General features: G+C 41.6%; 1 protein-coding gene across 2 annotated transcripts in view; it reads left to right on the forward strand.

Moving 5' to 3' along the window:
• BMPER (BMP binding endothelial regulator) overlaps window positions 1-17,062 on the forward strand; it is a 238,766-nt gene extending 221,704 nt beyond the window's left edge. For both annotated transcript variants that reach the window (XM_028092257.2, XM_088018714.1), the window contains exons 14-15: window positions 4,111-4,241; window positions 15,644-17,062. In XM_028092257.2, the coding sequence (XP_027948058.1) occupies window positions 4,111-4,241; window positions 15,644-15,825 (313 nt within the window). In that variant the 3' untranslated portion in view covers window positions 15,826-17,062. The remainder of the gene's footprint in view (window positions 1-4,110; window positions 4,242-15,643) is intronic.
• Window positions 17,063-19,710: the final 2,648 nt, after the last annotated feature.

Here is a 19,710-nt window from a genome sequence, read left to right on the forward strand (position 1 = left end):
TGTGGTCAGGAGGCCTCTGATACACAGACTGGGAAACTTTAGCTGGAGAAATATTTAATGACCTAAGACCTACGAATGGATGTTTTAATTTCCTCTCATTCTTTACGCTTTATTTTTCTCGCTCTAGTCCCTACATTCTGACTGAAATACTAATATGTCTCATGTTACTCTTTGTGTCAATTTAAAAAGACACCGATTTTATCTTTTTAGAAAAATGATATGTGTTTATTGTAGAAAATACAGATAGGGAGTAAATAAGAGCCACAATTCTACCACCTTGCGTTGACTGCTGTGAACATTTGGGCATATCTGTTTTCAGTTATTTTTGTCTTCTTATGTGCGACCACACGGTACTGAAACAGCTTTGCTTTTTTCAATCAATCCTGCTGGAATGTTTCCTCATATTTTAAAAAACATGTCTGCAGGGTATAAAGGTCACCTAGATATATTTAACTAGCTCCTGTTACAGGCAATTCAGGTTATCCCCCTGCTCTCTTTTTCATTTTAAATAGCATTATGATGAAAACCCCTGTGTACAGAGTCTCTGTCCACATGCATTACTATTTTCTTGGGTGTGAAATTTCCCTGCCGAAGGAGGGAGCTTCCTTAGGGCTATTTATTAGTATTGCCAAATTGCTCCCTAGAAAGATCTTCTAATGCAGTTGTTATTAATATGGGGATGGAGATGAGAAAGACCTGAATCACAGTCCTGGTTTTGCAGTTCCACATCCGAAGTCAGCCATGTGGCCTTGAGCAAGCTAACACCTCCAAGCTCCAGTTTCCCCAAAAGTGGGCCGGTCATAAGACATGCCTCAGACCCCGTCGCTGTGTGGGCTAAATGAGATAGTCCCCATACAAGCCGACGGTAGCAAAATGCCCGACGTAAGAGCTAAGAGTTGTTCACTCTGCCAGCTGAGTAGGGACCCTCTCTTTCTCCATTCTGTCAGAAACCCTGGGTATGATCTGGTGTAAAAAAAGTATCAACTTGACAAGTGGAAAAAAAAGACATCTTGTAGTTTTAACTTCTGTGACAAAACACATCTCCCAAGCCTTTAATATATGTGAAATATTCCTTGCCAAGGGTGGCTTTGACAATTGTTCTTTCTTCTGGTGGTGTTGTTCCTCATGAGTGCCAAGTAATAGAGTTAGCTCAAATCTTCCTTTGTTTTAAAGGGCAGATCCACTGCGGACTGCGTGTGTGCCCTGCGTGGCCTGTTGTGGAGATGGAGGGCAGATGTGGGGTGGTTGTTAAATGTGGGCTTCCACATTAAATATGGGCTTACCACATTTTCTTTCGACAGTCTCGGTGAATTGGATTTAGCTGTCCCTAGTTTATTTTAAATCGTATAAATAGCTTCCTAAGACAACCAGTAGAAAGAAAGAGAAAAGAAGGAAAAAGTTCACTAACAATTCTTTCACCCAAACCAATTAAATTCTGTTTACTGTCCACACAGTTTTACGGAGTCGATATAGTTGTTCTTTCAGATCAGAGGATGTGTTTCCTCACGCGGAGACCACCTCGTTCCCACACGAGGACCATCATTTCATCGGGCCCACTCGGTCCCACTGCATCCCTGTTGCGTCGGTGGGACCCGTGCCCAAGAGACCAGCACCGCACGGGCCAGGGAAGTCCCCAGGGAGAGGCCAGGGGCAGGATGAGAGGTTAGCTCTAGCAGCCGAAGCCTCGCTGTGAAGTCTGAGCTGAGCGGGAGTGTGATGGGTGTGGGTTGGTCTGAAACGAAAATGAAAACAGCAAAGGCAGTGGTGTTGAGGAGTGTTGGTCCTCAGATGTTTAGAGGCCGTTTTAAGAACAGGCTTTAGTTGGCTTTTCTCGGAAGCCTGGAGGCTCTGCAAGAATTTAAAGACACAGCACTGTGTCTGGTGCAGGAAAGGGTTTGCAAGTGAGCATGATTTCACAGGGTTTCTGTAATGCGAGTGGGAAGAGGTATTAAGAAATACAGTCTTGGGACACCTGGGTGGCTTAGTTAGTTAAGTCAGTTAGACCTTAGTCTTGACTTCAGCTCAGGTCATGATCTCAGGGTCTTGGGATCGAGCCCCGCGTTGGGCTCAGCAAGGACTCTGCTTGTCCCTCTCCCTCTGTTCCTCCCCATCCCTCTCTCCCTCTCTCTCTCTCCCTCTATCTCTGAAATAAATAAAATCTTAGAAAAAAAAGGAAATACAGTCTTTATTATTTCAGAGAGAGAGAGAGATCTGTTTTTCTGTCCTGTATCAGTCATCAAATAATTTTCTGTCTTAAGTATCAGTCATCAGATAATTTCTCACTTGATGACATGGAAGAGGCTTGTCAGGTTTCAGTACAGTTGCTCTTTTGCCCCTGTTAGTTCATATTTCCAAGGCTGTGTTCTTGAGGGTTGGGCTGTAGTAACTTTGCGTGTACATGGTGAGTCTACTGATTCTTTAATACGGTTTCGGCACCTAATTCTTGTTCCAAGTAGGCAGTGCACCAGCCTTTACACAGAGCTAGCGGGCCACTCTCTGTAATCTGATGTGTACACACGTCCCACACCAAGAGAAAATGCTGGTGTATTCACATTGGATTATCACATCCTGGTCACTTTTCAAGATCATCTGTGCTGTTTGTAATCTTGAATATTATTATTATTATTATTATTATTATTATTATTATTTGTTTTTGCTTTCAGCCTGGAATTAGATTCTATAAGGAAGAGGTTTCACTGAACAAGAGTATGAAAAGAAAAATAAGGGTAGTTTAATGTTCTTAATCTTGAAGGTCTCTTGCGTAAATGTCAAATCCAAACTGGGAGGGAGTGAACTTGCTGGAAGGTGAAGATGAAGATGGTTCTATGGCATAAAAGGAAGAGCCTGAGTGTGGGGGGATGTAATTTAATTCACTCTTTTGCCACTTTTTAATGGGACTTTGGGCCCATCTATTCATTTGTAAAATGGCCTCTTTATTTATAAAATAGGGACTCTGTTTTGTCCTATGTAGCACTCAGTGACAGACACAAGCACTTTGTAAATGGTAATAGGACATACCAACGTAAGTTCATTACTGTGTCCTGGAGGTTAATGTGCTTGAAAATTTGTTAGTTTACATTTGAGTCCGTTTCAGTTCTTCTGATGTCCTGGCCCATCATTTCCATATTTAAACTTAAGCTTTGAAGACCTTGGCTCAATCTTCTTTATCTTTCAGTCTAATGAGGAGTTGAAAGTTTTGCTTTATTTGGAATTTATCACCCCATATTCTAAAGAATGAGGTTCAGTGTTTCTCAAAAAACTTAAGATTCCAAGTGACTGCAAAAGTGAATCTTAATTGTACGTCTTCAGAAAGCCCTGGGATTTTATTTTATCTATCTATCTATCTATCTATCTAATCTATTTATTTATGTTAGTCATCATAGAGTACATCATTAGTTTTTGATGTAGTGTTCCGTGATTCATTGTTTGCCTATAACACCCAGTGCTCCATGCATTATGTGCCCTCCCTAATACCCTTCACCGGGCTAACCCATCCCCTCAACCCCCTACCCTCTAAAACCCGCAGATTGTTTCCCAGAGTCCATAGTCTCTCATGGTTCATCCTGGGATTTTATACTTTCATCAAGTTGGTCACTATTTTGGTTATATTGAAGTAGAAACTATGATTCTTAGAGCTATTCATAAAATGACAGCACTTTGATGGTGACGATAGCCTAGGAGCTGCCTTTCCAACATGGTAACCTCTAGGTATATTGATTATTTGCATTTAAGTTAATTAAAATTAAATCAAATAAAAAATTTGGTTCCTCACACACACTAGATGCATTCTAAGTGTTCAATAGCCAGATATGGGTGGTAGAACTGCTTTGGACAGTGGAGATTGTAGAACATTTCCATCATTGCAGAAAGTTCTCTTGGACAGTCCTGCTCTAGAAGAAAAGAAACCTAATATCACGTTGTTCAGAGATACCCAGTAAGGCTTCATGCAGAACTTTTATGCCATTTTTAGATTTCCGATCTAAAATAGCAATCTTTAATGGCCAGTCAAGGTTTGACATCCACCCACCCACCCCTTTCTGCAAGTCATATTTAGGGTGTGTGATAATTTGATATTTTTACATGTTCATTTCTTTCTGTTGGGTTCCTTAGGTCCTGCGTGACAGACATGTGTGAATGTCCAGTCCATAAAAACTGTTACTGCGAGTCATTCCTGGCATATACCCGGGCCTGCCAGAGAGAGGGCATCAGTGTCCACTGGGAGCCTCAGCAGAACTGTGCAGGTGAGAAATTCCCAGTGTATCCATCCATCAGAAGTTCCCTACAGCTCCCAAAATAGCAATGGAAGAGACTTGCTGATGTGGGCCACATCCCCCCTTGGCCAAAGGGAAATTCCATCAGTAGTCCAACTAGATTGCAACTTGATAAAATACAAGGGCTTCCCACTAGGCAGGATAGAAAGCACTTAAGAAAAATGCTTTGTGAGAAGCACATTTGAACAATTTAAGGATTTCCTCTATTGCAAAATCCTCCCAACCTCAAGCTACCAGCTGGATGTACTTAGCACGTGGACAGTCACAGCTGGGGCTTAGGTTATGTGTGGAGCAAAGAAGATTCATGATGATTACAGTCATTTAAGGTCTTCAGGATAAGTGTGATTTTTTTTGAAAGAGAAGGATTGTTAAACCTTAGGAGAATGTTCTTTTGCCTCTGAGAGAGATTTCTATATTCCTTGTTAGAGCTCTTTGATCTCCGGCAAGTTAATTGGCTTATTTGAAATCTGGAAAATGGACTTCTTTGTTCATTCGAGAACTATTTCTTACCCAGTGGCTAAGTGCTGGGCATTGTGTTGAGCACAGCGGGTACTCTGGTGACTCTAAGAGTAGAAGCCCTTGTCATTGAGGTGCCCACAGTCCAAAAGGAGAACCAGACAAAAATCGTAACTCTACAACAAATACTTGCTAAGTATGTTAAGTGGGATGAAGGAAGCAAATAAGGCAGAGCAATAGAAAGCAAATGGAGAGGGAGTGGGTGGCTCCTTAGGTGGTGACAAGGGAAAGCTTCTCTGAGGCTGTGACATTTCAGCTGAGTCTTGAAGGATCGAAGGGAGTCAGGGCAAGCATTCTATGCAGAAGAAATGTATTTGATGGCCACAAAGTAGGACTAAGATAGCATGCTCTTGAACTGGAAGGGAGCCAGTGTGGCTCAAGCACAGTGGGCAAGGGGAAGAGGGGCATAAAATGAGGGTGGAGGAGAAGCAAGAGCTGGATCATGCAGGGATTTTCAGGTCTTGGGAAGGTGGGTAGCCTTTATTCTAAGAGGAGTGGGAGTCACTGGTGGGCTTTAAGCAAGCCTCTTTCTGCTTTCCAAAGATCACCCTGTGTCCAGGCTACCATGGGGGGGAATAGATGGGCTGGGGCAAAATTGAAAGCAGGTAACCAGGCAGGAGGCTGCTACAGTAGTGGTGGTGAACCATGGTGGCTTGGATTAAGATGGAGGCAGTGTACGGGGAGAGAAGAAGAGAGATTCCCGCTCTGGTTTGGAATTTTACAATAATATCTACTAAACAGAGTGATAAGCATCGGTGATATATATATATATATGAAACATCTGGAAGAGTGTCCAACTCATAGAAGCAGCTGCTGCTATTTAGATTTGAAGATGAGATGACAGAATATTTGTCACTTACTTCAAGTGTTGGCCAACATTTTTCTGAAAAGGGGCAGATTTGCCTGGAATGAAGAGACTGGAGTTGTTACTAATTCTATGCCAATCCTAATAACCATAGCTCTCCTATTAGAAAAGAAGGCAATTCGTGGCACTACTAACTCTAGAATGCCTATATTGGTGGAGGATGCAAGTGGTCATCTGGTTGGAAGGAGGGTCAAGAAGAATTGCATTGAAGCTGTGTTTTCAGTGCAAGGCCATCTTGTTGTTTTTTTTTTTTTAAGATTTTATTCATTTATTTGACAGAGAGAGACACAAGGGAGAGAGGGAACACAGCAGGGGGAGTGGGAGAGGGAGAAGCAGGCTTTCCCGCTGAGCAGGGAGCCCGATGCGGGCCTCGATCCCAGGACCCTGGGATCATGACCTGAGCCGGAAGGCAGACGCTTAACGACTGAGCCACCCAGGCGCCTCCAGTCTTGTTTGAGCAGTGGGTCTCAGTCTGTCTGGACACTGGAGTCACTAGGGAGGTTAAAAAATAAACCAGAAACCTGTGCCTGGGCCCCATGCCCAAACAGCCTGCTTTAACTGGCCTTCTGTAGCTTTTAAAACCTCTCAGGTGAGGGGCACCTGGGTGGGGCAGTTGGTTAAGTGTCTGACTCTTGGTTTTGGCTCAGGTGGTGATCTCAGGGTCCTGGGATTGAGCCCCACATCAGGCTCCATGCTCAGTGTGGAGTCTGCTTGAGATTCTCTTTTCCTTCTACCCCACCCCCCATGTGCTCTCTCTCTCTCAAATAAATAAAATCTTAAAACAAAATAAATCAAAACAAAACAAAACAAAACCTTCTCAGGTGATTCTGACCTGCAGCCAGAGTTGAAACCACTGAGTTAAATGATGTACTATAAGGTGGCTAACATAACAAAATAATAATTAAAAAGAAAAAGAAACCACTGAGTTAATTTTTATGCCTATTTGGGTGGCTTTGAGGGGGTAGGATGCCAGGTATTTTGGGGTTACTAAAACTTCTCCAAGCTGCCCCTTGACAAAGTCACTAGTCTGTGTTCTTGAAAAGCACCAAGCCCTTTTACGTTCTTCTGACTTTCCTTTTGGAATTTGCTCTCTCTCCTCTGCAAACCCAAGTCCGATCTTTGTATCTGAGTTCACTTTCCACAGCAAGAGTGCCTCTCTGTCAATGCCACCCTTCTCAAAGGAGTATTGATTGATAAAAATAACTCATAGTAATGCCGGCAGGCTGGACCAGAGGACCCAGAGGGGATCCTGCAAGACCAACCGAGAAGGTCCTTGGCTTCACACAGGATGGAAAGCAAACATGAGCCAGGAGGAAGTGAGAGCAGAGTTTATTGAAGGTATATATAGAGAAGATACAGACAGAGCATCTGGGAGACTCAGAAAGGGAATGGAGGATGAGTCTCAACTTTGTGTGGGGTCTGGAGTCTTTACTGACAATTGTGGTCTGGTGCACATGTCTTCTCAGGCATATAGGAACTGGTCAGAACAAGGGCAGGGTCTAGGTGTCCATCATGAGTCACTTATTCCCTGGAACCAGGGTGTCTTGGCATCCTTGAGATGTCTAGCGCTAGTGGTCTGGAATATGCACATGATGACTTTGCCCCATAATTCCTTAGACATTACCTATTGTGCTGGAAGACTCCAAAGAAATAGTTAACTCCTCATCCCTTACAAGGAGGACTTACATTAAGACATGTGTAGGGTGGGAGGTGCAGGTCCTAGCAAGAATAGAAGCAGGAAAGGGAGCAGAAAGTAGATTTTTATGAAGTCCTTCAGTTTCCCTATCGCAATAGTAAGGTGTGGCTGAGGCTTCTAAAAAATAAGAGGAAATGGCTTACCTCTCACCTAACGTATCAGTGTGGGGTGGGTAGCATAATGAAGGTGATATTTTTGAGGGACCAGCCCTTTCAGTTCATCTTGAATACTCCTGGTTCCCTTTCTCGCCTTTGAGTCCTCTTTCCCTTGAATCTACCAGAAAATGAGTAAGATATATGGAGGCAAGCCCGATGCTTCCATCCTCTGTGATTTAGAACTCTGCAGAACCTTATAAACTTTATTAGCTGTGGTGGTGCTATGGTAAGGCTTATATTAGATAAAGAGTCTAGGAACACTCTCTTCCTGGCCTGGAGCTCTATGTAGCACCATCTGGGTGCGCACACTGCATTTGAGGACTACACGTTTCCCCCAGGATCCCGATTTCAGGGACCGAATCTTAGGAGCTAAAAGTACTTTTCTGATGGACAAGGAATATGGCTCTTGAAAGGTTCCATTTACCACTTAAAATTAATGGAGCCATCTGAGTGAAGTATAACTCTGCAGTTGCAGGGAACCCTTACACACACACACACACACACACACTAAGCTTTCACATATTGGCAGCTGGTACATGAAAAATAAATTTACAGAGACATGCAGCATCTTTCAGTAGATCCAGTTCCAATTGATCAGAAATACTGAAGACCATAAGGATACTCTTTCCTTGTTTTTAGCTCCCAGATCTTTTGACTTATGACAGCACTTAAGGCCACTTAATACAGAGAAGAGAAATTTTCCAGAATAAAGAGCTTGGAAGTTGAACAGATAAGAAGCCAGCCAGGCAAGAAACCCTGAAATGAGCAAATGACATTTGCAAGGCTGGACTGGATTTTAACGCTATCATGACTACCAGCAGGAAGTGTATGTGTGGCTGAAAGGACTGAGGGCGCTGAGGCTTAGCATGTGAATTACCGAATACAATACACTTGGCAGTGGGCCATCATGAAGGTCTATAATAAAAGTTTAATAATGACCCTTTATATTAATATTCACCATTTTCTAAGCACTTCTTTTGCCCCAAGGACTATACTAGTACTTTTATGACATTTTATCTTAAATCTGCATTATAATCTATGTGGTAACATTCTATTACCCACATTTTACTGGTAAGGACATTGAGGTTTAGAATATTTAAGTGATTGGCTGCAAGTCATAGAGCTCAAAATGAGTAAGTTGGGAATGAAACCCAGGTCAATTTGCCTTACAGCCTCTGTTGTTCATCATTATGAAAACAGAGCTGCAAGAGCATTGGAAAAATATATTTGAGTATGAATATATATTTATTTGCATATTTACATAAGCATCAATGAATTTATTCAAGCATTTGTTATGCAGATCTCTCCAATTTCTATTCATTTGTGTCTTGTCACTAATGGTTGTTACTTGCTAACTTTGCTCTGATCTTGCTCCTGCATCTCACTTCACCATCCTTAACGGTTTTTTGGCCACCTCCCTGTGCCTGATGCTAATTGTCACTGCACTTTCAGTAATACATCTTATAAGAGGGAAAGGTGCTGGGATATTCAAAGTAGCGTGTATCTTTCTGTAGCACATCATTTAGTCCGCTGGGTTCTGTGAGCCTTTTCCTCTGTTTTTTTTTTTTTTTCCTCTACAAATTCCAGGTGATCCTAGCCCCTTTGCTGTAGCAACTGCTTTCATTATACACAGTGAGCTTTTCCTTGGCCAGTTACTGGATGCCTCCTGTAACAGTTTAGGAGATAAAGTTAGTATGGTGATCTTCAACACCCGGTAGGGGGACATGGAGACAGCTGAGTTCCAGAGGGCACAGAGCCATGCTTATTGAATTTATTAATAAAGCCAACACCTAGCGCTTTTATGGGTTACCACATAAAGTAACACGTAATACTGCTTGTATGCATTACCCAGTGGCTGCTTGTGTGCCCCCTTGAGAATAAATGCATGCCAACCCTAATCACTTTAGTAGTTTGCTGGTTTTTAAAAAAATTAATTTAACCAGCTGAATCCTTTTTTAAATGTATATGTACATATTGATCACATTTAGGCTTTAAAAAACTACCTTTTGCCTGTTATATTTTAGAAATAACTTCGAATTCACAGAAGGGTCAAACAGGGTCCGAGTCAGTATTCACTTTCTAGGATCATATAAAAGTTGATGATCAGTTTGAAGGCAAACCTAATCATGTCATCGCCCAGCTAAGACCCTTCCAAGATTCCCCTTTGCCAAGACTTAGAGCCCCTGCCTACTTGTCTACTTTTGTCTCCCCGTCTCTCCCTCCTCAGATTCTGTGCTCCCACCTACCAAATTGAGACCCTTGTTCCCTGATTGAGCCAGGCAGTTATTTGTTGCCCACATCCTGCCCTTCTCTCTTCTCTCTTCCTGGACAACTCTTCCCACCACAGTCTGTCTGACCGTTGCTACTCACCTCTTAAGACCTAAGTGGGCTCTGTTCTCTGAGGTCCTCCTTGACGCTGACCTACTCTCAATGATCAAGTTTTAGAATATAGGTGAGGTTCAGTGGTGTGAGGTCTGGAGCCAACGAACAAGAAAGAATTCTTAAGACGTCTCTGGTGCAAAAAGGTGATTTTATTTAAGCCCGGGGACAGGACCCGTGGGCAGAAAGAGCCGCTGCACTGTGGTCTTGAGGAGTGGCTGATTATATACGCAGGAGTTAGGGAGGTGAGGACAAAGGGGGTGCTCAGAAGGACTGTCGTATGCCAAAGAAGACTCTCAGGATACTGGAGACCTGGTTATTGTCAAGCCAAGGCTGTTTTCTCCTCTAAGGAGACACTAACAGGAAGACAGTTGGGAGTTCCCTGGAGGAATGTTCCATTCCTCCTATCACACGTCCTTGTCAATGGGCTTCAGGTTTAGAAGAAATTCACTTTTATTTACATTTCCTTCTGCCTCAGCTTCCCTCAGTTTTATGGAGGGGAGGGTGATGTTAGAGCTTCAGGAAACTGCGTTATGGGTCTCTGGAAGTTAGGTTATTGACAAGAAATCTTCTTCTTTGTAAATCACTAGGACATTTGTAAACTGAGGGAGATTGCTGTCCTATAGGACTGTGATCTCTATCAGTTAACCATTTGTTTTTCCTTTAGGGCAGCCAGGAGTGCCTGAGGAATGTCACATATATCCCATGGGGGCGGAGGGTGTAGGGTGTCAGTTTCTGCTTTGTCCTCAGCTAGCCTTCTGCTCCCTCATCATCAACATGGAGTTGATGTCTCCTTCTTACTCCTCCACGGTACTTTGCTTTCATGATCTACTATGGTACTTCTTTGCATTTTATTAAGAATCTGTTTACATGTCACCTTCACCTCTTTGGTTGTATGCCCAGACTCCTGTAACTGGAGATCAGAGATGGTATCTTATTCACATTTGATTCCCTGGCCTAAGAGAATGCCCACCACATGGCAGATATGTGGGAGAGGTTTATTAATTTGAACTGAAATGCAAGTGGTATTTGTTCCATGAGAAAAGATCCCCCCCTTTTTTTCTAGTAGTTCTTCATTCTCTACATTCTACTTTCTAGCCGTAGATTGTGAAGGAAATAATCAGTGTTCAGTTAGTCAAAGGTGAACTGTCACAGCAGAGCATCAGTAAGTGAAGCGGTAGAGCTAGAAGGAAGAATTGAAAGGTCAGAGAGAAGAGGAGACATGAGAGAGCTCATGTAGAGCATGTGGGAAAAGGAGAGAATAACAGGTGAGGAAGAGGAAATTCTATCGAGTTTTCATCCTACAAATGATCTTGCAAGATTTAAAGGGAAGCAAATTATCTGGAGGGTAAAGTGAGTTCAAAGAGGCTTTCTGGAAGCAGCTGAGTGGAAAATGAACTCCAGGCCAACCAAATGTAATCCACACTGGGAAATGAGATGATGGATTGAGCATCATTGAGATTAAATCATCATCCAACAAGCACTAACATTTATTAAGCTGTTCCTCGGTGCTTGGCCCTGTGCCAGAGCCTTGGGTCATGGTAGATAAGGACTCTGCCCACAGGATCAGGGCCTCAGCAGTTCACCCTCTTCAACCAGGGGTGCTTGTCATTGGTAACTATGACAGGCACCCCTGGAACTCTTAAAGAGTCCCGCTGTAGACTCAGAGCAAAAATCTTTAGGGAATGGGGCTGAGGAATAACACCTTTTAAAAGATCCTCAGGGGACTCTTGTAAGCATCTCTGATTAAGAACTACAGCTGCACTAGAACTGGGGATTAAAACAAATAAACAAATAACTGTAACATGAAAAGTGCTCTGGGGTACAGAGGGAGGAAGGATATTCTGGGGGAGATCCAGGAAGCTACCTGGAGGAGGTGCCGCTTGAATTAAGACTTGGAAAATGATGAGCTTGGGAAGAGAATCAGAACTAGAAATTAGAGATGACACCGTAGTAGCTGATAGAAAGAGAGAGAGAGAGAGAGAGAGAGAAGACAAAATGTAAGGGGAAGAAGAGAGTAGGCAAAGAAGCCCAGGGGAGAAGGTGTTCTCAAGGTGTTAGAAACTGGGGAGTTCAGTGTCATAAGACAAAGTGCACAATAAGGCCAAAAAATTTGTGGAGAGGTTATGGGAGGATGGGGCCAACCAGTGTATCAGTAGATATAGTCACTACTGAAAATTTTGGTGGTAACTGCTTCAGTAAAGTGGTAGGTGAGAAAGGTCACTAATGTTGATTAATTGCAGAGGAATTGAATAAAATGACTGTAAACTCTTTTATGAGATTTAGAGGTAAAAGGAAAAAGAAAATAAGTCTGATATGTTAAGGAATCTTTTTTTGTCAAAGATTAGCATTGATCTGAAAATGTTTGTAATATTTAGAAGATGGAGCCAACAGAGAAGAAGATAAATGTGCAATGAGAAGGACAACTAATAGAGCAAGTTCCTGGAGGAGATGGGTCAGAAACCAGAGTGGCAGGTCAAGGATGGGTGCAGATGTGGCAGAGAGGTGGTAGGGAGATGAGTTAAGGATGCTTGTGTAGATGACCTAAATCCATCAGTAAGGGAGTGTGGGCGGTCTGAGACTGCAGAAGAGCGCCAGTAGAGTTTTAGGTGGAAGATGTTGGGAAGCTCCCAACATGTTTGGGAGCTTCCATTGTGCACTTACTTCCACTTTGGACATAGTTGCTTTCTCATTTGCTAAAAAGGCATGAGTCTCCGCAGTGATTGAAGCATAAATGTGAGGGTTGTATATAGGATAAGTTCTCAATTCTGACTGCATGGGAAAATTACCTGGGTTAGGGTTTTTTTTTTGCAGGGTGGGAGGGGAATGTCAGGCATCAGGAAGCTCCCTGATGATACTAATTTTCAGTTTTGAACACCATTGGTCTGTGGAAACACAACAACACAGGGATATAGTTATTGTATATGAATATGCTGTTCCGCTAGGATGTTTCCAAATTATTAGACATAAACAAATATAGGGTATTCTGTTAGCCACTAAAAGAGAAAAAAACTTTGATGGGATCTGTCAAAAGCCAAAAGATTATCAGAAAAGCAAGTAAGATTTAAAGGAAGAGTTATGTTCTGCCGACTCACTCATCCATATACCAATGCATTCAATCACTCAGTAGTCCTCTGACTACCTACTACATGTTAAACAGCGCACTATTGCTGAAAATAGAGAAACAAAATAGCCTTTCCCTCTAGTGGCCTAGATTTGGTTGGAGAGAGAGAGAAGACAAGGAAACCTATGACTATAATTGCATGTTGCAAACGCAGGAATGGAGGGGGGCAGCAGGTGCTCTGAGCATACAGTCAAGGGACAGCTCATCCAGGTAAGAGAGATGGGAGAAAAAGTTGGGAAGTGTCTAGAACAGGGGCAGATGGGGTGGATGGTAGTTAACACTCATCAAGCTAGATAATGGCACTAGATCAAGGCAGAGGGTGGGTCTCAGGCTTGCCTAGAGGAGGTTCCAAGTAGCCTAAAGAATAAAGTTAAATTATGAAAAGCTGAAGCAACTTAATAAAGTTACATGGTAGCGGTAAGGTTAGGGAATGTAGAATTAACGAGTAGTAGTAATTTTTTACTTATCTACTGTATCACTTGGGATCCAGCCAGAAAACAAATGGCACACTCACATTTACTAATTGAGGTGAGTTTAATAGATGGACTTCTTGAAAAGGAATAAATAGGGTATAGGAAAATAACAAAGAAAAGCCCAGTGCCCTAGAAATGAACTGTTTTTACTCACAATATTTTGACACCAAATGTGTGTGGGTTTTTCTCATACTAACCAATTCTCCCAACATTCCAGAGACCAACTGGGTGCCCTACAATTCAGTTCAATTCTGACACTAACTACACCGAGTTAGCATCGGATTCCGCCGGCTTAAGGACTCAGTGTCACAAGACTGCCCTCACTTTAGATGCTAGTTGCAAGTATTAGGTCCCTCGGTTACCCTCACTTCTGTCTGTTTTGGCTGCAAAGTAGGGGGAGAGAGGTGTTCTTACAATCCTCCTTTCCTTTCAGACTTAACAGCTAGAATGTCTCACAAAACTCTGGAAAACACTTTATTTACTATTACTGGTTTATTGTAAAGGATACAAATGAACAGAAAAAGAGGTACATACAACAAGGCACAGAAGGGTCCTGACACAGGAGTTTCGGTCCCAGTGGAGGAAGGACACCACCCTCCCAGTACCTTGATATGTTCCTCAGCTCTGAAGTTTTCTGAACCTTGTTGTTAGTCATTTAAGAGTTTTTATGGAGTTTCATTATGCAGGCATGATTGATGAAATCATTGGCCGCTGGTGATGAACTCAATAGCCACCCCCTCCTCCCCTTCCTGGAGATTGGGTGGTGGGGCTGAAAGTTGCAACCCTCTAATTATGCCTTGGTCTTTCTGGCGACCAGCCCGCAATCTTGAAGCTGTGTGGGCTCCCCTAGCCACCAGTCATGTCATTAGCATACCAAAGACACTTATTACTCCACAGACTTTAGGAGCTCTGTGCCAGGAACTAGGGACAAAGACTAAATATTTATTTCTTATTATATCATACCCTAGCTCATAACAGAGAGGCTGTTATCATTCCCAGGCCTAAACAGTCAAGGGAGGGGTTGGCTATCAGATCTCGGGACAGAGAGAGCTCTTATTAGCTTATTATAAGTTAGATATGGTCAAACATGAGCGTTCCATGGTAACTCTAAATATCTAATTTGAAAGATTGAGCATAAGGTGCACTTGCTTGAAAATCAGTTCAATTTTTCAGTTTTATAATTATGTAATTCTTTACGAGGTATTAATTTGCAAACTGCATAAACTGTAGTAGAGGTGTTTCAATGGATCATCTTCCATTGTTATTAATTTTCTTTGGAGCGATGTCAGATGAAGGTTAGATTGTTAGTAGTGTTCTTGGAAAGTCCCTCTTCTACATTCCTACATGTGTCAACATTCCTATTCATGAGAATGAGGGGGGACCTCTTTGGCTGTCACTGGAAATAATTCAGATAGGAAAGTTTATATGTCATAAAACTTCCAGAATGTTTGCAGTATTTTTTCTGACAAATCTATTCATGAATTTTCAGGAACTGTCAGAATCATTTTAGCTCTAAGTAAACAAAGATAGCAAATGGGTTGTGATTTGGCTAGATCATCATTTTTATATTCTCTGGCCAACCAGCCACACACTTCCGTCTCCCCAGGTTACACATCTCATTTTTCCTTACTTGGTTTTTATCCCACTCTTGCTCCAGTTTGCCTCAAATTGATCACTATGATTAAAATTTGTCACGTATCCTTGGCAGGGTTTTTTTTTTTTCTGTATGTGTAATTCTGTGTGTTTGAATATTGATGTAGTTGCATAAAATAAAAGCTCATCACAACTTGAGATTTAAGCACTATTTGGAGCTGAATTTTCACACTATTCTCAATAACCAAATAACCTCGTAGACTTCCTGGTAGTTTCACTAATGGATAGTTTGTCTTCTTTGGGAATAAAAAGCTCTCCATTTTATTTTATTTTGAAGTTCGCTAGCCCAGCAGGTGGACCTCTGATGTTGTTTTTTCAGGTGCCAGTGATTCCCAAGGTGTTTGAGGAAGGTCGGAGGTCGGTTGTTCCTTTGTTAAAATGCAAAAGTGAATCTGTGCTGTGAAAGGGCTGGGGCAGCGGGTGACATGAGCATGCAGAATTGGCATTGGGCTGAGGTTGAACTGACGTGGCCACGTTGGCACGTCTCATCCGTGTCCCCTTTTTTTTTCAGCCACCCAGTGTAAGCACGGGGCTGTGTATGATACCTGCGGCCCAGGATGTCCCAAGACCTGTGACAACTGGAATGAGATCGGTCCATGCAATAAGCCGTGCATTGCAGGCTGCCACTGTCCAGCGAACTTGGTCCTTCACAAGGGAAGGTGCATCAAGCCAGTCCTTTGTCCTCAGCGGTGACCTTTGTTCTGCTCCTAAGACTTTGAAACTTGGTGTCCTTGACACTGAAGTGGAAGAGCCAATGAAGGACTGTAGTATTTGTGTGCTGATTCTTCACACACACACACACACACACACACACACACACAGAGTATATATGTGTACATATATAGATAGATATATTCAGAAACATTTCATCATTTATATAAACTATAGGTGGATTATTATATGTATATTTTTTGCTATAAGACATGTATTATTTCTAGGATCCTAACCTGTAAGCCATTGGATACATTGTATAAATAAACCAGGTGTTTGTAATTTAATAAGGCAGCATGCAGACATATTGGATGGCCTTAACATCACATACATTTGTCATTTTTAAGAAGTTTTCTAAGAAACCTAAATTGCCTGCCTGCATTAATTTGAGCTTTGAATCAAGACTTGCAGTTGTGTGGAAAATGTGTTTCTCTGGAGAAGGGCAAAATTATCTAGGGGCATTTCATGCTTCCAAGGAGAGGAATGTGTGCCTGAGAGAGATGGCTGGTGATTGGTGACAGGCCCTAATGGTGCATGGAAAGCAAGGGATAGGTTGTTAGACTTTATTGGGTCATAGACCGATATTATTTCCAAAACCGATTGGCTAGTTGCCAAGAAATATATATTTGTCAGTCGAGCATAACCAAAGAATTGAATGGTTTCTTGCCATCTTTGCATATTCCTTGAGTCACCTAATTATACATGTGTGTATGATGGATGTGTCCATTTATATGTCACAGTGAGATTAAAGAATGGTTGGGTGACATGTTAGTTTTATGGAGCATGAGCAGATATTTGGAGAAACTTTTGCACAACATGTGAGAAAGAAGCCATTTCTTTGAATCTTAGAGCAATTTAGGGTGGGCAAATACAATGAGTGATGTAAGCCATTTACATTGTGTGACTATTCTATGTGTAAATGAAAATCATTAATTATTTCTAGAGGATTCCTAGCCCAGTGCTATTTGGTGACTGTTAGTATGTCATAATTATTATGCAGGAAAGCCTTTACTGACCAGTTGATTTAACATCAGGCCAAACAAATCTGGTCTCTGTACTTGCTCTAATTTACTGGTAGTTTACTACTGGTCATCATGTGAGCTTCCTGACTTTTGTTTTCAGTTGAATAAGTGAAAATGTCAACAAGACAAAACCCACTGATGTCTAAAAATACTATGTTCTACAGTGTAGTAAATAAAGGGCTTAATACTTAAAACAAGGCATTTTCTCTTGCAAGGTGTGCTGTGTTATACTTCATAAATAAGCCATATTGACTTTGGGCTCATCAATTTTATAACAGCTTTATTTAGGTATGTTTTATGTAACCTACAATACTTAATTTTTATAGAGTACTATTAATAGACAAGAGCAAATCCCCAAATTTTTAACAATCAGCATATTGCCATTGCCTGTTACAACATTTATGTTCCCTTTACCTATATTCATCACAGCTTAAGTATTAATTTGGATTCTTTACTGGGACATCTCTAGTTGTTTGAGTAAACTGACTAAAGCACAGGGTATAATACTGACTGGCTGGGGCACCAGAGAATGTAGTTGTTATTGTTTCCCATGGGTCCTAAATATCTTAATATCTGGAATGCGAGGTAGCCCGGTCATTGCTTTAGCACTGACCTTGGAAAGAGAGCTTTTTAGGGGACTTGGGTTCCAAATATAGTTGTGACCTTGTCCACACTGTTTAAGCATTTGGAGCCACACTTTTGCTCATCTGTAACACAAAGAGGCTGGGTAGCCTATGGGTAGGGTTAAGAATCAGGAAAACTAGACGCCCTGCCTCTGGTGAGATTACTTGCACAGAAGTCTGGGACACTTGGAGTCTGCAAAACTCTTATATTTATAATCTCATGTATTTCCAAATGAAAGGAGGGTTAGGGCAAATCAGTGGACCTCTCCTGATAGGTTCCTTTTTAGATTATCTTTAATTCTTTTAGATTATTTTTAAATTCCTTTCCAGTTCACTCTGGGTTTTCTCTCTATGAAAGAGGGACGCAGGAAAAATTGTGGATGGTTATTTACTGCTCATGAGTCATCCAAGGAGTGAGTGACTCTACCCGGTAATGCTTAATAGCCTCATATCCCAGCATTTTTAATCGTGTCTGACCATGGTGAATGAGATGAAGACTCTTCCTCATGGACCAACTCTGGCAATTTGGGTGGCTTGATTACAAGTTTGTGTGATGTCCTCTGTCCATGGCTAGTTTAAAGTTTGTACACTTTTTTCATTCCTAATCCTAGAAGAAAGAGAAGGCAGAAAGGGCAGAGGGTTATTCAGGCCTACTAATCCAGGCAGGCAGCTCCCTGATGGGGGAGTATGGGGAAATGAGCCAAATGGTCTGTTTGCCATGTTCTGGTTTTGGCCATGGGCTATAGATGAGCAATGATTTTATCAAATGATTGATCATAATGGAGATCAACAAGATGCTTTGATGGTAGTGGCCTCATCTTATTCACATGGGATATTTTCAATGGGTTCTCAAGGCTAAACTCCTGCAGAGTTAGAGAATTTGAAATGAAAATGTTATATTTCACTCTTTAATATATATAACCCAGGCTAGCAATTCATGTTGGCACCATGGTATATATACAATTAAAAAATGGGTTAATATCACTCTATCTACACATATAGAATCCCTATTTTAACTATGCTATTAGCTATGAATATTGAACTTGACGAGGGACAAATGCCCTTGATGAAGAACAATCACAATTATGATTCCAACTGCATGTAGTTGCTGCTCAGTAAAAGTAAGTCCTTTCCCCTCTCCCTGTGAAAATAGGAATGTTTAAAGATTTTGAATGAAAAGTTTTGAACTTGGAAGAAAAATGAATATGGCATGTTGACAACAGCAATTATTTGCGAAAAAGTTGAGAATCGTCAACTCTTCAAGTGGAAGTTCTCCCCCTGTTAAGTGGTTGAGTATTGCCTGAGTGTCTGACCACCAGCTTGGAAAGGGCATCTCCTAATGAGATGAGAAAAGCCCAGTGGTTGACTCTTCCCCAGCTTTTGTTGAGCATGGATAAACCATTTTGACAGGAAAATGTTTTCTTATTATGACATGTTTCAGACATATAAAAAGGTGTAGAGAATAATGTTGTAAACACCCATAAATACCCTAATTATGAAAAATAACCTAGTAGGTAGTCAATAAATTTTTCTTACATAAATAAAATCAAGCCAAGCCTCATGGTTGCAACAGCTCTGTGTGGAGTTTTTCCTTGTTGAGTTTCTGTTGCCTTTCTGCTCTTTGTCACTGACATTCATATGGATCTGACAAATACTAAAGATGTGAGCTGGAAGGCTCTTGGTGTGGGAGAAGGAAAATGCCTTAGGGGACAGGTGCCAAGACATTTTAATTAGCTATCTCCTCCAAACATAACCCTCAGGAACGAGCAAGAATTGTCTCCAATCTAAATCCTGAAGTAAAAGCCTTTTCAGAAACCAGGATTTTAATTCTGAAAATTGAAAATGTTCAAGCGGCTAAGAATGAACAAAGAAGGAAAAGAAACCAGTGCTGTTGATTATGTTGACTTTGAATTAAGAACCCAGACGTTTAGTCCTTTAAGGGGGCCTTTTGGGCTTTAGAGCCATTTTGCTATATTGGGCTTCATTAAACCAACTGAACGACAAACCCTTGCATGAGATCCATTTTTACTCTAGTTCCCTTTCAGATTAATTTGGAGCAAGCCAGCTTTGAAAAGATTAATGTGGGGGAGAGCATGGGAAATCTACACACAAACATGAGCCTTAAAAGCGAATTCAGAGTGAGCCTGGCTAAGCAAAGCGGGAAGTGTGTTCCAGGTACAGGGAGAACAAAGCACCGAGGCTGCACCAGAAGTGGTGTGGTG

Source organism: Eumetopias jubatus, unplaced genomic scaffold, assembly GCF_037043125.1.
Source record: "Eumetopias jubatus isolate StellerSeaLion01/CBP00866 unplaced genomic scaffold, mEumJub1_p1.0 scaffold_14, whole genome shotgun sequence".
NCBI classification, from domain to species: domain Eukaryota; kingdom Metazoa; phylum Chordata; class Mammalia; order Carnivora; family Otariidae; genus Eumetopias; species Eumetopias jubatus.